The sequence below is a fragment of the Peromyscus californicus genome, unplaced genomic scaffold (assembly GCF_007827085.1).
Source record: "Peromyscus californicus insignis strain IS unplaced genomic scaffold, ASM782708v3 Scaffold_4__1_contigs__length_199733344, whole genome shotgun sequence".
Classification (NCBI taxonomy): domain Eukaryota; kingdom Metazoa; phylum Chordata; class Mammalia; order Rodentia; family Cricetidae; genus Peromyscus; species Peromyscus californicus.
The window spans coordinates 58977491-58992622 of record NW_026294562.1 but is presented as its reverse complement, the minus strand read 5'-3'; the positions used below and the strand labels follow the sequence as shown (position 1 = coordinate 58992622).

The window sequence follows — 15132 nt, the reverse complement described above, 5'->3', positions numbered from 1 at the left end:
GATGTCTGTGGGCCTCAGTCTACAAGGCTGGGTGTAGTGAGGTCTGCCAGGGGCTCTGCCATACTTTTAAATGTGGTAGGGTGCTGGGCACAGGCTTGTGACCTGGGCAACCTTAGGTGCCGAGTCTCACTCAACATCTGTGTCTCAGCCCTAGACAGTAGGGGGCACTGGGGTCTCATGTAGCTGTGTCTCAGGCCCAGCCCAAGTCCCTGTCTCAGGACTGGCCAGCAGGGGCCACAGAGGTCTCACTCAGTCTCTTGTCTCAGGCCTGCAGGTACGGTCATGTCCAACATCTGGAACATCTGCTCTTCTATGGCGCGGACATGAGTGCACAGAACGCCTCGGGGAACACAGCCCTGCATATCTGTGCTCTCTACAATCAGGTCAGTGGCATGCACATCCCTCATCCTAACCTTGGGGTGCACTGGGCAAGGGATGGAGGGGCTTGCCTGGATGTCTATGTAACCCTTACCTGCTGCCTTAGTGGGAACCAGAGACTGGTGAAGCTGAGCAACCCCAGGTCACATTCCAGGTCTACAGTCAGCCCTGTGCAGTGCTAGTGACCCAGGCTGCTTGTTGTCTAGAAGACATGGGAGGAGCTGGGACCACCTGTTCCCTTGGCTGAGTGCCAACTTTTCTCGGTCCAGGATCTTGGCCCTTGGGTAAATCCCTCCTCTCTCCTTTTCACTTGTGGTTAAATGTGCATAACAAATGTCACTCTCAGAAACATTGTGAGTGCACAATTCTTTGACATTCAGTGTATTCAGTGCAGCACAGCCATCCCCACTACCCACCTCCAGAACTTCTTATCTTCCCAGACTGAATCTCTGTTCCCAGGAGCCACTGACCCCTTGACCCCTTCCCACCCCCAGTATCCCGTCCTGCTTTCTGCTAGGTCTGAGGACTCTAGGGACCTCCAAAGACTAGGATCCTGCAGGAGCTGACTTCTTCTACTCAGCATCTTGTTCTCATGGTCCAACCTGTGGTAACGAGTGTCAGGTGCTCTTCCTTCCGAAGCTTGTTCCCACACCACTGAGGGATGGGCACCTTTGCTCACCCCCTCTCCTGTGGGTGGTGGACACGTGGCTTGTTCTGCCTTTGGCTGTTGTGGTTTGTGCTGCCATGAACCCAGGTGTGCAGACTCAGGCTCAAGCCTCAGCTTTCTTCTGGCCCCCAGACTCATAAGCAGAAATCAAGGTTAATGATGTACACTGATGTACTGCGCCCCTCCCCCAAGCTACTGTGTCTGACCCTGGTGGTGTGTTCTGGAAGCCCCAGAGACTGGAGAGGAGAAGATGGTCTCTGCTCTCTGAGAGAGAGAGAGAGAGAGAGAGAGAGAGAGAGAGAGAGAGAGAGAGAGAGAGTGTGTGTGTGTGTGTGTGTGAGAGAGAGAGAGAGAGAGAGAGAGAGAGAGAGAGAGAGAGAGAGAGAGAGAGAGAGAGAGAGAGAGAGAGAGAGACCTTAGTGGCTGGGACTTGGGTCCTGGACCATGAGTACCCTGAGCTGGCTGAGGAGGAGAAATGAGAGACTCGTGTCACATGGGAGGGCTGAGGATAGTGTTGCCCAAAGTGGATGGACTGCTGGGTCAGCTTCAGCGAGCAGAGAAGGTACCAGTGACCTTGGTGCTCAAGGTCAGGTTGACATAGGACAACCCCCCTGAGGACCCCTACTTTCTTCTTTCTCTTCTCTGACTTCACAGAACCTCCAGCCTGGGGCTGGAGGGATCTCAGTGGCAAGGCCCTGCTGCACAACTCTGGGGTCTAGCCTCAGCGAACACTGACTTCTCTTCCAATCTCAAAGCCATAATTCTATCCCACCGCTGACAGTGACTCTGGATGACAACTCAAGCCTAAGCCCACACCCAAGTTTGTTCTCAGCTCCTAATGGCTGGTCCCAAGTCCACGCCACTTCCAACCAGTAACTTTCCCGGATCCTTCACCCTTGAAAACTACAAACCCTTCAAGACCATATTCACGTGGTCCACACCCGGTCAAGACTTCTTTTGACCTTGTAGCCTTTGTGGCTGCCTGGCTATGCAAACCACTGTCATGAGTAAGCAGATGGAGTTGGTGTTTCACTGGAGTGTCTTGCAGTGGCCCTGGCTCGCTTGCAGAGAGTATTCACAGTGACAGCGGCCCCCAGGTCCACTGTGGAGCTCCACAGGGGGAAGCCTTATTAAGTGTGGGAATACTCAACTGCCTTAGAAAACACATCATGAGGCTTGGCTGGGTCTAGGAAAACATCTGTACCAACATCTGCTTTGTAATGATTGCCTGCAATGGGAAAATATGGCTTAATTTCACTCAGTATATTTCAAGCATATTTTAATCACAAAAAATATAGGAAATCACAGTTTTTGTCACTTAAAGTAATTGTGGGCATGATGGTCTTAGAAAGGGAGGCTACAGGATTTTATTAGGCAGCCTGTGTTCTTAGTTGTATAGGAGATTGGTCCTGCTGGGGTTCACTCCATATACCCCAGAGCTGTCTCCATCCCTAGGAGGGTCCCTAGATGGTCAGGGCTCCCAGGAAAACCTCCCCCGCCCCCCCTCCACACACACACTGTCAGCTAGAATAGAGGTAACTGACTTTCCAGGGGCCATTGGTAAACACTTTATGCTTTGGTCACTGCCTGGACCCTCTGATCACATGTCAGCTCAGCAGCCACAATACAACAGTTGGAAGCAACAAGTCACAGATAGTGGCCATGCTGCAAGAAAGCTGTTCAGAAGGTAGGGGGGTGATCAGGCCCATGGACTGTTGGCCAAGCTATGGACTAGAAGGCTACACTGTTCATCTCTCCATCTCACTTATAGATTGTCCCTCCCCAGGGCTGGGTGACCTCCATCCTACAGGCCAGTGAGCCTGAGCAAGAGTGGGGAGAGTTGTCCCTTCCCCAAAGCTGTCCCCTCATGATGGCAGCCTGCTACCTCCCACTTCAGACAGTACGCCTGTTCTCTGCATCCTGGGACAAATTCATCCAAAGTGACTAAGCTGGATATTGGCAGCCTGCCTTGCGTTACCTCCAGGGATGCTGTGTTGGTTCATAGGCTCTGCAGTTATTGGCCAGACAGCCCCTGACACCATGACAAGCTGGGATGTCAGCGAGTGTACCAGAATCTGTGCTCCCCTGGATGGTAGGCGGGTCTTCGTTCTCTGTCCTCAGCCCTTCTAGAGCCTATAGCTGTCTGAATTGTGTGAGTGAAGCCGCCTCAGCACAGCTTCAAAAGTCAGTTGTGCATAGCTTCCCAGAGCTCATAGGAACTGCCCCAGGAGTGAAGGATAACCCAGCCTTTGTCACTGAACATGGATAGCTTCAGTCTGTCCCTCTGTATCATCACCTTGCTGGCCTCTGTCTAGTGACAGGTGATCTATGTGGATGCACAGACTTGCCTGTGGATGACAGAGACCACATCAGCACCATTACATAGGAGTCAGATCATGATGCTGAGGATGTACCCCAGGGAGGGACAGAATTCAGAAGGGCAGGATTGGGGCAAGGAGGGAAGCGACCTCAGAGACCTGGGGTAGTGATGAGGAGGCCTGGCCCACTGGGCTCTGCTGAGCGTAAACTGGGACCTGGGTGTGCAGTTGGGCAGCCCCGTGAGTCTGGGATGACTAAGAGGCTGAAGTAGAAACCAAACATCTGTGATACCTGGCGTGGGGGGAGGGCTCAGCAACTGGAGGCTGTAGTGGTGATATTGAAGGTAATGATGGTGGTGGCAGTGATGGTAATCATGGTGATGATGTTCGTGGAGATGATGGAGATGATGTTGGTGATGCTGGTGATAATGAGAGGATGGTGGTGATGGTGATTATAGTGATGAAGATGCTATTATGGTGAAGATAGCAGAATGATAATGAGGATGGTGATGATAATGATGGTTGTGATGATACTTATGGTGAAGGTGGTGATGGTAATGGTGATAGTGAAGTTGATGATGATGGTGGTGGTGATGGTAAAGTTAGTGATGACAGTGATGGAGTGATGATGGTGGTAGTGATGATGGTGATGGTGGTGATATTAAACTCAATGATGGTAATGGTGGTGGTGGTGATATAATGACGATGATTGTCTTTAATGAGCCAATCCTTAGATCTGGAAGCCCCAGGTGTGTAGAAAGCTATGCATGCTTTATCAATTTCATCAGGACACTTCTAATAAAACACACTGTGATCAGAATATTCTCTTTCCTCTCATGCAATCAACTAATTAGGGCTTTGATTGTAGGCAGCAAATTGATTCTAATCTTTGGACTCTCCCGCCTCACGCTGGCTTCCCAAGAGCTCCCGAGGGAGAAAGCAACACCCTGGATAATGAGGGATCAGAGGAAGCTTAAATATCAAAGGTTACTAGAGCAGCCTACTTTGTCTAGAAGACACACACACACACAAAGCACACACACATAAAGCACACATGCACACACATACACACATACACACATGTACACACATATGCACATGAGCACACATGCACATATACATAAACGTGCACTCTGCCTCTTGGTAGTATGTCATTTGTATGTGTGCAGAGGGAATTGTTTTCAGTGTGTATCTCTGTGCCTTGCTGGTTTCTCATGGGACATGTGTCCACTCTGTGGCTACTTCCCTGGGCCATCTGAGGGCCATCATCTCCATAGGCATCATGACTGTGGGTCTCTCAGAATGGACTGCTGTCTGGTGATATAATAAAGCAACTTTGACCAAAAGCAACTAGGAGGGGAATGGGTGTATTTGGCTTCCACTTCCAGGTCACAGTTCATCAGTGAGGAAAATCAGGGCAGGAACTCGAAGTAGAAACTATGGAGGAATGTTGCTTGCTGGCACACTCAGGCTCATGCTTAGCTACCTTTCTTATAGCCCACCTAGGGAATGGTGCTGCCTACAGTGGGCTGATCCCTTCTATACTAATTAACAATCAAGACAGTCACCTCCAGACATTCCCACAGACCAATCTGATCTGGACAGTCTTTCAACTGAGACTCCCTTCTCAGCTGACTCCATGCTGTATCAAGTTGACAGTCAAAGTGATCTAGGACAGATGGCATCTGTACAGCCTTTCATCTGAGAGCCTTGTGGATACCATTGCCTGGTGTTCTCTTCATACTGGTCAGCAGATTCAGGTTAGGAAGTGGTGAAGCAAGGCTTCCATTCCAACTCTTCTCCCCACCCCCCAACCTTCAGGGGCTGGATGGAGCGAAGGGAGTACAGGTTAAGCCAAAGCCTGGTGCCCTGGAGCATGTGAAGTAGGTGGTCTCAACTAGCCTGGTCCTTTTTTGCAGTACACTGTTGAAGGTTGCAGAATCCCCTTGGTGATGTTTCTATCTTAACACTTCACATGCTAGTCTTTTCCTGAGTGCATGCATGTTTGATCCATGGTTGCCTTTACAGGCTTATGTTCAAGGATAATTTAACCTGGAAATGAGGTCCTGCCTCATGTCTGAACAATGAATGACTCATGTCTATGACATTCTTGTGATGGTGTCTCATGTAGCTATGCTAGGACATGAAGTCCTGGGTTGGTCTTGGTGGCAGTGCTGGCCCTTCTGGACAAACATGGGCTGCAACTCTGGTTTTATCCTTCTCTACTGTATGCCAAGATGAGTAGAAACACACCACTTCCAAGCTCCGCAGAGGCACATGCCCCAGCTCATACCTTACCCATGCCCATGCAAGCTGCTTTGATGGTCATATGCCTCCCTGACATGGTCCATAAAACCTCTATCATTCCTTCCTGACAGGCCCCATCCATGTAGCATTTCCAACTCCACTGCCCAGTGAGACAGTTGACATCCATGTTTTATACTCCTAGTACCCAGATTCTGTCCTTTAGTGATATCAGCTTTGCCTACCCACAGACTTTGGTGCCTTCTAGAATGTAGACTACTCTCTGTCAGTATCCCCCAATATCTCACAGTGATGACCCCTGCTCACCTGATGTCCCCACCTGGTACCTCTTAGGAGACCCAGTTCCTGTGGTCCTCCCTGCTCTGTAACTAATGTCCTTTTCTCTGGAGCTCAAGGCTGAACTCCAGGTGCCACCCATCCTGCTTGTTCAGGTCTGTCCCCTATTGATCCATCCCCACCTGTTCCATCACCCGTCCCCGCCAAGGCCTCTGATACCCCTCCCAGGACCACGGTATTCACTGTCCAAGTACACCTGTCCCTGTAAATTGTCTCTGAGACCTGCCCCGTAGTGCCATCCATGATCCCCTCACACCTGGATGTTTCTGCAGTGTCTTTGCATTTGTCTGTCTCTGGGGATCCTGCCGTCTGTGACCACAGCTCTCTCCTTCTCATGCCAGGGCTCAGCTGTTGACTTCCTGCCCCAACTTCATCAAACTGTCCACTTCTGAAGGCCACACAAAGACCTTCAGAACAGCCCATCCTGTGCTGGATGCTTCTCATCCTCCCACCCCACCCTACCTATCCCAAGCTCACACATGCACACACACATGCACACAATAACCCTCTATTTTGATTCTGTGTCCCTAGGGACTGGCATGGCCATTGGCTTGTCTACTCCCCATATGCAGGGATGACTGTGACTTTCAGTCTGTCCCTTCACCTGCAAAGGGGACAGGATATCGAGGGCCACAGCTCATGGAACCTGAGGCATGGGGCCCATGGCTAGGTGCAGGGTGGCTTCAGAAAGACACCCCCTCAGGGAAGCTACATATTTTTAAGTGTCTCTGAAAATTTGCACAAAGAGAAAAACTGGCAGGGAAATGGGCCTTAGAAGGTGAACACAAATTGCTGATGTATTCATACTTCATTGATTTTTTTTTTAAAATATGGAAACCTGCCAGATAAGACTCAAGTCATCCAAGAGAGTGCAGGAGAATGGTTAAGCTCTGCATCAATGCCTTGGGGCTGCCTTCCTCACCCTCCTGAAGCTCCAGATTGCCCTGTTTTCTCACCTAACCCTCCATTTCCATTCTTATCCGATTCAAGCAAAGGCATCCCCACAACTTCTACTTCCTTCTTGTGACATGGACCTCTTGTTACCCAGTGGAGTGCTGTGCCAGGCGAGTGAGGTGGGGCAGTGAGGTATACAACACATGCTCGCCCAGGCGTGTGCACACATGCACGTGCTCGCACACACACACACATACACATATGCACACGTGTGTTGAAGCATAACTGTTAGTAAGCTGCAGAATCCCCTGGCCCTTCAGTTCTGAAGTAGCTGACAGACTGGAACTGTTAACTAAGAATTTGGAGGACTCCTGCCAGGGTTGCCCTATGATATCAGAGAAATCGGGGCCCCCTCTTGGAGTTCCTAGTTTCATTAATAAAAGAATGCAACAACAGACTCAAATGGAAGCTTTTATTAGCGTTTTGAAGAAAATCCCCAGGGCAGGCAAACTGTCTGGGCAGCTGCCTGAGGGAGAGTGGAGAGAAGGGGAAAACCATGCCTGGAGTCAGGCATGGAGAAGACAGGCAGCTGCATGATGGAGAACGGGCTTGAGAAAGAAAGCCCAGCATACCAAAAGAAAGCACACTCAGCTCTGGCCAGCATCCCAAAGGAAGACACAGGAAAGAAGAAAAGGGGAAAGCTGTGTCTTTTGAGACCTGAATCAGAAAGGACGCAGACTCAACAGAACCACATGGAGGATGATAGGGGCTCTGCTAGGCAGAGGGACTTCTGGGAAGGAAAAGTACAGTATCTCATGAAAGGGATAATTATTCCTTCCATCTCTTTAACATGGCTTAAAGTGTCCCCTCCTTCTTAGGGGTGATCTCTCCTTCCTAGGGGTCGTCCCTTCCTCCTAGGGGTGTCTCCTCCTTCCTAGGGGTGGTTCCTTAGTCAGACCATTGAACTGCCCAACTGAAATGTTAGGTCTCCACTCAAGCCAGAGCTGCTGTATCAGAATAAATTCTGCCTTTGCAGCCTGGCCATCATCGAAAGGATGGGTCAGGCTTCTGGGGTTAGTTCATATGGACTCTGGAGCAGCCCCTTTGTGGGTGAGTAGAAAGGTTTTCTGGGATTCTTCCCATGTCCCACCTGGGTGGGTGTGGATGACAGGGCCGGGGAGGATTTATTCCTAGCCGTTTGTAGGAATGTCCATGAGAATTGAGGCACTTTTGAAAGGACCACAGGAGCCGGGGAGGGGTTGCCCAGGAGCTGGAGGTGTTTGTAAGCAGCCATGTGGGTTCTGGAAACCAGTCTTGGATTCTCTGCAAGAGCATCACCCAATCTTCACCTCTGAGCTGCATCTCCAGTCCCAGCACCTGACCTTTCTACATGGGTTCCAGGCTCAAACTCAGGTCCTCACGCTTGCATGGCATGTGCTTTACCAACTTCCCCACCCCCAGCCTGTCTTTGTTCTCCCGCAAAGCACCATACAAGGCTTTCAGTGAGCCTGAACTTGACTGCCCTTGTCTCCAGATAAAGTCCATGCCCCCAGCTCACAAGTGGACTTTCACTTTATCATTTGCAGGACAGCTGTGCCAGAGTGCTGCTGTTTCGGGGTGGAAACAAGGAACTGAAAAACTACAACAGCCAGACGCCATTTCAGGTAAAGAGAGCCCCTGATTCCACCATGGCAGGCTGCAGCTCCGAGGCTGCATAGGGCTAGTGACTGTGGCCACAGTACCTCCTGGGGGGAGGCTGCTCTGCATTCCTGTTGCATAGCACCTGAGGTGGTTCCTTTTGTCTGTCCACACAACCTGCTTCCTTTAGACCAAACAGTGGGAATAATGCAGAGACTCATCTCTGTAGAAGGTTCTAGAAGGGCAATGCAGTAAGGCCACTTTCAATCTGCAGCTGTTGGAAAGTGCTGACTAAATAGTTTGTCTCGGAAAGCGTGAACCTGACGGGCAGGGGCTTATGGCTTTCTGTATTCTCCTCCGCTCCCATCTAGCATGGAGGGAGTACAACCTCCACTAGGCCTTGCCTGGCACATGACCTTCTGGGAACATACAACTCGGCTCAAAATTGTTGATAAACTAGGGAAGATGCATAGAACACAAGTGTTAACATCTTAACCCTTTTAGAAGATCTGATAAAACAAATTTGGTGGCATTAAGGGCATTCAGAATGTTGCTCAGCCATTACTGCCATCCGGCTAAGAACTCTACCATCACCCCCAAAGGAGGTCATGTCCCCACTAAGGTGCCACTTCCAGCCCCTCCCCCACCCCCAAGGCAGCCCCTCACCCACTTTCTGCCTCAGTGGAGCCTTCTCTTCTGGACAGTTCATACGAAGGGAACACATGGGCCATGACTCTGAGGGCTTGGCTTCTTCAGGAGATGGTGATGTGTGATGTTCAGCTAGACAACCCACATCTCCTAACACACCCCACTGTAGAGTGGGGGTTTCCCGTGATTGAGCAAAGCAGAAAGAGAAAGACAAAAGGCTTTTCTTGTCACTCAGGATCAGAGGGCAAAGCCCTTCGGTGGTGACCAGGAGCCTGTAATCCTTACACTCACCCTGTTTTAAAGCAACGGCTCAGCCTCGGCACTGGCCAGTGATGACTGACTGTCACTTGGCACTGGCCAGTGATGACTGTCACTTGGCACTGGCCAGTGATGACTGACTGTCACTTGGCACTGGCCAGTGATGACTGTCACTTGGCACTGGCCAGTGATGACTGTCACTTGGCACTGGCCAGTGATGACTGACTGTCACTTGGCACTGGCCAGTGATGACTGACTGTCACTTGGCACTGGGTGATATCATGGTTCTAGAGGCTGTGGTTTGCTGGAAAATGAATAAGTCTTCCAGGCTATTCTGGGCCCCCTTTCTCCAGGGGTTTGGAATGTCTTCCCTTGTTGAGGGTTCAGGGGTACCCTGTGCTATTGGTATCGTGTATATTTGTTTTAAGATTAAGATCGCTTTGTCTTCTCTACGGATTTCCTCTTCGTGAGGTCATAAGCTGGGTTCTGAGATGCCTCACTGTAGTGTTCCCAGCTGTATCATACATGGGATGAGCTGGCCTTGGCAGAGTCCGTGAGGAACTGAACCTGGACACACACATGCCCATGCATGGCTGTTCTCAGGGAGTTTCCGTGTAGAGCTAGCCAGGACTCTGTTTAGCCTGTCCCCACAAGGAGCTGTGGCCCGGTGTCCTCCCTCCTGGCATCATTGGTTACTGTGATCAGTCCAGCCTCCAGCCCTGAGGGGGAAGGCTGAAAACCCCAGCTCTGATCTGCTGATGTTCCTGCATTAGCCTTGACCTGAGGGAGACTGTGAACTAAATGATCCTTTCTCATTCTTATGTCTATACCTAGAGAATCCCAAGGGTTGTTAAGAGCTCTGCTCTGTGAATGGAGGTAAAAGCCAAATATGTGATGTGATGTGTGTGTATGCATATTCACGTACAGGTTCATGTGTGCACGGGTATACATGCACCTGTGTGTCATTCTTCAGGATATACTGTCTGCCCTGTATTTTGAGACTGAGTCTCTCACTTGATCTTGAATCTGTAAATTAGGCTGGGCTGGTGTGTAATATGAATCTTAAAAGGTCTTATAATAATAATAAAAAAAAACCGAGAGCCAGATATTGGAGCGAAAGCTGAAAGATCAGACAAGTACAACAGCTAGCCGCAACTTCTTATCTCTATGAAATCCTCCATCTAAAGAGTGTGAGTTCCTATTATATACCTTATATACCTTTCTCCACCCTGCCATCACTTCCTGGGATTAAAGGCATGTGTGCTTCCCAGTACTGGGATTAAAGGTGTGTGCCACAACTGCCTGGCTCTGTTTCCAGCGTGGTCTTGAATTTACGGAGATCCACACGGATCTCTGCCTCCCGAGTGATAGGATTAAGGGTGTGTGCCACCACTGTCTGGCCTCTGTGTCTAATCTAGTGGCTGGCCCTGTCCTCTGTCCTCTAATAAGTTTATTAGGGTACACTATTTAACCACACTGGTGGGTCACAGGACCCCAGGGACCTACCTGCTGGGCACCCCTCAGTGCTGGGCTTCAGGCCCATGCCACCACACCCCTACTTTTTAAAAAGTGAGATCCGGAGATCAAACTTGGGTCCTCACGTGGGAGCCATCATCTCCCAAGTCCTGAAATAATGTATCTCTTGTCCATCACCACAGCGCAGGGGCTGGAGTCAGGCAAAGATGTGGTAGCCTGAGGGAAAGTATCGTTGACCGTGCTGGCTGGTAGCCTGCTGTTCCCGCCAAGGGCATGTGGCTGGGGAAGCCGCTCATTTCTATGTCTCTGCTCTCCAAAATTCTGCGAGTCTTATTTGGGATTCAGGCTCTGTGTTCCCATAGAAACAGGGGAGTTGAAGTTGTATTTCTAGACGAGGGACAGGAGCCCGAACTACCCAAAATGTGACTGGCAGACGATACATATTTATGATGGAAAGCAATGGAGTAGAATCTGCCATCTCAGCCAGGCCAACGCGCACTACACTTGGAGTGACGGCCGTTTGCAGGTGATGCTGCTTGCAGGTGCTGGGGGAGATGAGGCCAGCCAGGCTGCACCCTGCTCCGACCAAGAGTACATCAGGCAGACAGGTAGCCAGCAAGTAAACAGACATGTACTGTACTATGTCAGGTCTGCTAAACAGCAAGAGAAGCAAAGCATGGTGGGAGAGCAGAGTGGAGTGGAGGCTGGTACCCCAGACGGCCTTTCGCGACACCAGAGCAGAGGCCAGGAGAAAGGGAGGGACAGAGGGAGGGGGCCCTTTGGATCTCTGGCAGAAGGAGGTCTAGAGCTGGTAGCTTGTACAAAGGCCCTGGGGTCGGCATGTGCCTGATGGGTTTTTGGAATGGCAAGGCTGGCTCGTTGGGGAGGGTACAGAGCCCGGCACCTGTGGCTGGAATTGAGCAGGGCCATAAGGCTTGGCTAGGGCTTTGGATTTGATTCTGTGTGCATGGCCAGCAGAGCAGAAGAAGGATGGAAATCAGTCATTCCTTGTGAAAGCCAGTCATCATGCCACATTATTGGCAGTGTGGGTGAGATCTTAGACCATGGATGAGTTGTCTTGGCTCTGAGATGTATCATAGAGCCCACTGTCAGTGTATGGGGCACGAGACAATGGAATTGGAATTTTAAGAAGTGAGAACCTGGACCTGAGTCCCATTACCTTGTATCCCAAGTGCACAGTGGACCTGGGAGTCATTCCTGAAGTTGGTTCCTGTGTTGCTTAATGATGATGGGCAACTTGATAGGATCTAGGCTCACACCAGAGACCAGCCTCTGGGCACGGCTGAAGGAGTGTCTATATTGGGTTAATTGGGGAGTGAAGACCCACCCTGAATGGGGGGTGGGGGAGCACCATCCTATCATCTGGGATTCCAGACTGAATGAAAAGGAATTGAATACCTGTGTTCATTTCTCTCTGCTTCCTGACTGCAGACACAGTGTGTCCAGACACCTTATGCCCTTGCCCCATGCCTTCCCCACCATGATACACTGTACCTTCAAACTGTGAGCCAGAATAAAGCCTCCCACCCTTTAGTTTTAACCCAGCGATGAGACAAGTAACTCAGTCACTACACTGGTCCTCACAGATGGCCCTCTCTCAGCTCACTCACTTCCTTTCCACCCTCACTCCAGCTACCCCAGCCGCTGGCCTTTTCCCAGGCATGCCAAGCACACCCATGCCTCAGGACCTGTGTGTGTGTGAGCTGGCACCTCTATAAATAGATCCCTTTTGCAAGTGTCCCACCCCAGCAGGAGCACCTGAAGAAGAAGTTGATGTTGAGAGACACCGTATATACACAGTTTCCTCTTTGCATCTAAACACTTCACACTGAAAATGGGGACAGATAGCTGAGGATAGCCCACCGTTAAAGGGAGGGCAGCCCAAGTGGAAGGAAGATTGGACACCAGAAGTGAAGATGCTAGGTGGGAACAGAGACAACTTTGGGCATGGAAGGGACCTTCCAAATTGTCCTGACCTGATACCCTTGGTGTGATGGGGATGGATATGGCCTCCGTGAGAAGTGGCATTCAAGGCTCTCCAGAGGAACACTAGCAAAGAGACAACAGCAGCTGGAGGGAGGCCAAGGTTAGTGAAAGCTGACCGAGGAGTAGCCAGGTTCAGGGTCTGAACGTGGATTTCGAGAGGAAGAAGAAACACGCAGAGACCTCTCAGGAAAGTACCTGAGAGGAAGGGCATGAGGCCCACAGCTGGAAGGGTCTCAGAACACAGTATAATATCTGAGAGATGTCCTAGCAGAGACAAGTGCCCCAACAGCCCAGAGCTCTGGGAATAGAAATAAAGATGCCACCCTAAAGGTTTGCAGGGAAACCCCAGTTTCAGAGGAGGGTCAGGGGCCAAGCACTTTGGAGGCAGCAGGGAAAATTCATTGCCAAGAGCTGTGGTCATTCTTCCCACACCTGCAAGGGTAGGGTGTCCAGTCATGGCACACATTCTCACAAGGGACACTCCTGGGCCTGCTGAAGGCCACTGCCTCCAATGAAAGACTAGATTGTCACACAGAGAAACCCTGAGCTCGGGGAGACCCAGCACTGTGGGGAGCCAGATGGACTTGAAAGTGGCGAGGAAGGGGGAGGTGAACGGTTGGGGATGGCACCCAGACAGAGGTGTCTGTGGGGTTTGTACTGGAGGAGCCTGTACTTCACAGTTGACACCTGTCAGAACCCAACAGTAACTGGAGGCAAGCAGGCAGATGTTAAAATGTGGCCATTGCTCCCTGGGAGGACGTCTACTCAGGCTACTTACAGGGGACCTTCTGCCTGGCCGTGGCAGATGTAGGTGACACTGTAGTGTGGACACCACTTGGTGATTAACTAAAGCCTGACACACGTGTTCCGGGCTGTGACAAAGGAGCAGAGCCCATGTCTTCCTAAGTCATGTTTAAGCAGAAGGAACCAAGGAGGACCCCCAGCCACTTTCTCTGTATATCCGGGCAAGAGCCACGTGTGAAACATGGCCAGCACAGGTGTGGTCAGGAATGGGGTGACTTATAACCAGTGTGAAGGATTTGATTCTTTTAGCCAGCAACCTGGATGTGTGATGTAAATGAATCAACATTTGATTTGGAGTTTTGAAAGCTAATCTCCCACATTTCCTCTTCCCATCCTTCCATGATCTTCCATGTGTTGCTGGAGAGCAGATAGCTTTTGGGATCTCCAGGGGGTTCTGGTCTGCCATCCCTCTGGCCAAGTCATCTCTGTTGCTCCTCCACCCTACCCCAGCTTCCTAAAAGGTCTGGGTCCCTGCTCAATCCTCATGCATCTCTTGCATCCTAAGAGGAACTTCTCAGCTTCTCCAGGTTTCTGGAGGCTACAGCCCAGCCCAAACCCAGATGCCAAAGCCAAGCCTGACCCCTAGTCACTTTCTTCCTGGACCTGGATAAAAATGGGCTGCCAGCTTCTTGTGAGTGCCCTGGGCCTGGCTCTGACAGCCTCATAGCTAAGCCCCTGCTTATCAAAGTGTCTCAGTCACTCTCTGCCACCACTGTCTGGAGACAGCATGCAGGCGACTCCTTGAGCACTCAGTGAGGCAGGAGCTCTGCAGCTAAATGAGAGAGACCCCATGTTCTGCAGCCAAGCGGGACCTCATGCCCTCCTCCCACCTGGCCAGGGAAATTCCTGTCTCCCTTCAGACTTACCTTTGCAGGAGCCTACTACTTGCTATTGCACATTTTGCTCTCTGTGTTGCAGGTTATGAATAGTCCATGACTGAGGCACAGCTGCAGCTTCCATCTCTGTGACCCTGGTGTCCAGACTCAGACCTGGACCCTCAGGAAAGGGATCTGGGCAGACAGCTTACTGGGCAAAGAGCAGCCTGCTCAGATCATCATGTAGTTTCTCATCCCTACCACTAGGGGGTGGTGTGAGCACGGAGCACCTCGATGCCAGGTGTACAAGAGGAGGAGCTTGTAAAATGCAAATGGTTAGAGTTGTGGTTGGTCCAGATTCTTAACTCAGTGGGATTTAGGATCAGCTAGGAAACATGCCTGTGGATGTGTCTATGAGGCATCTCAAGAGGATTTTTTCCCCTCGTTTTTTAAATTTGTGTGTGTGTGTGTGTGTGTGTGTGTGTGTGTGTGTGTGTGTGTGTGTGTTATATGGATGTACACACTGCACCACACAAAGAGGCAGAAAGCAGAGTCAGTTTTCTATTTGTATTCTCCCCACCTTGTTTCATGACACAAGTTCTCACTGAATCTGGAGCTCACAAATCTG

General features: G+C 50.6%; 1 protein-coding gene across 7 annotated transcripts in view; it reads left to right on the top strand.

Annotated features, from left to right (window-relative positions):
• Shank2 (SH3 and multiple ankyrin repeat domains 2) overlaps positions 1-15132 on the top strand; it is a 445086-nt gene that overhangs the window by 94528 nt on the left and 335426 nt on the right. For all 7 annotated transcript variants that reach the window (XM_052712831.1, XM_052712826.1, XM_052712828.1 and 4 more), the window contains exons 8-9: positions 267-383; positions 8445-8522. In XM_052712831.1, the coding sequence (XP_052568791.1) occupies positions 267-383; positions 8445-8522 (195 nt within the window). The remainder of the gene's footprint in view (positions 1-266; positions 384-8444; positions 8523-15132) is intronic.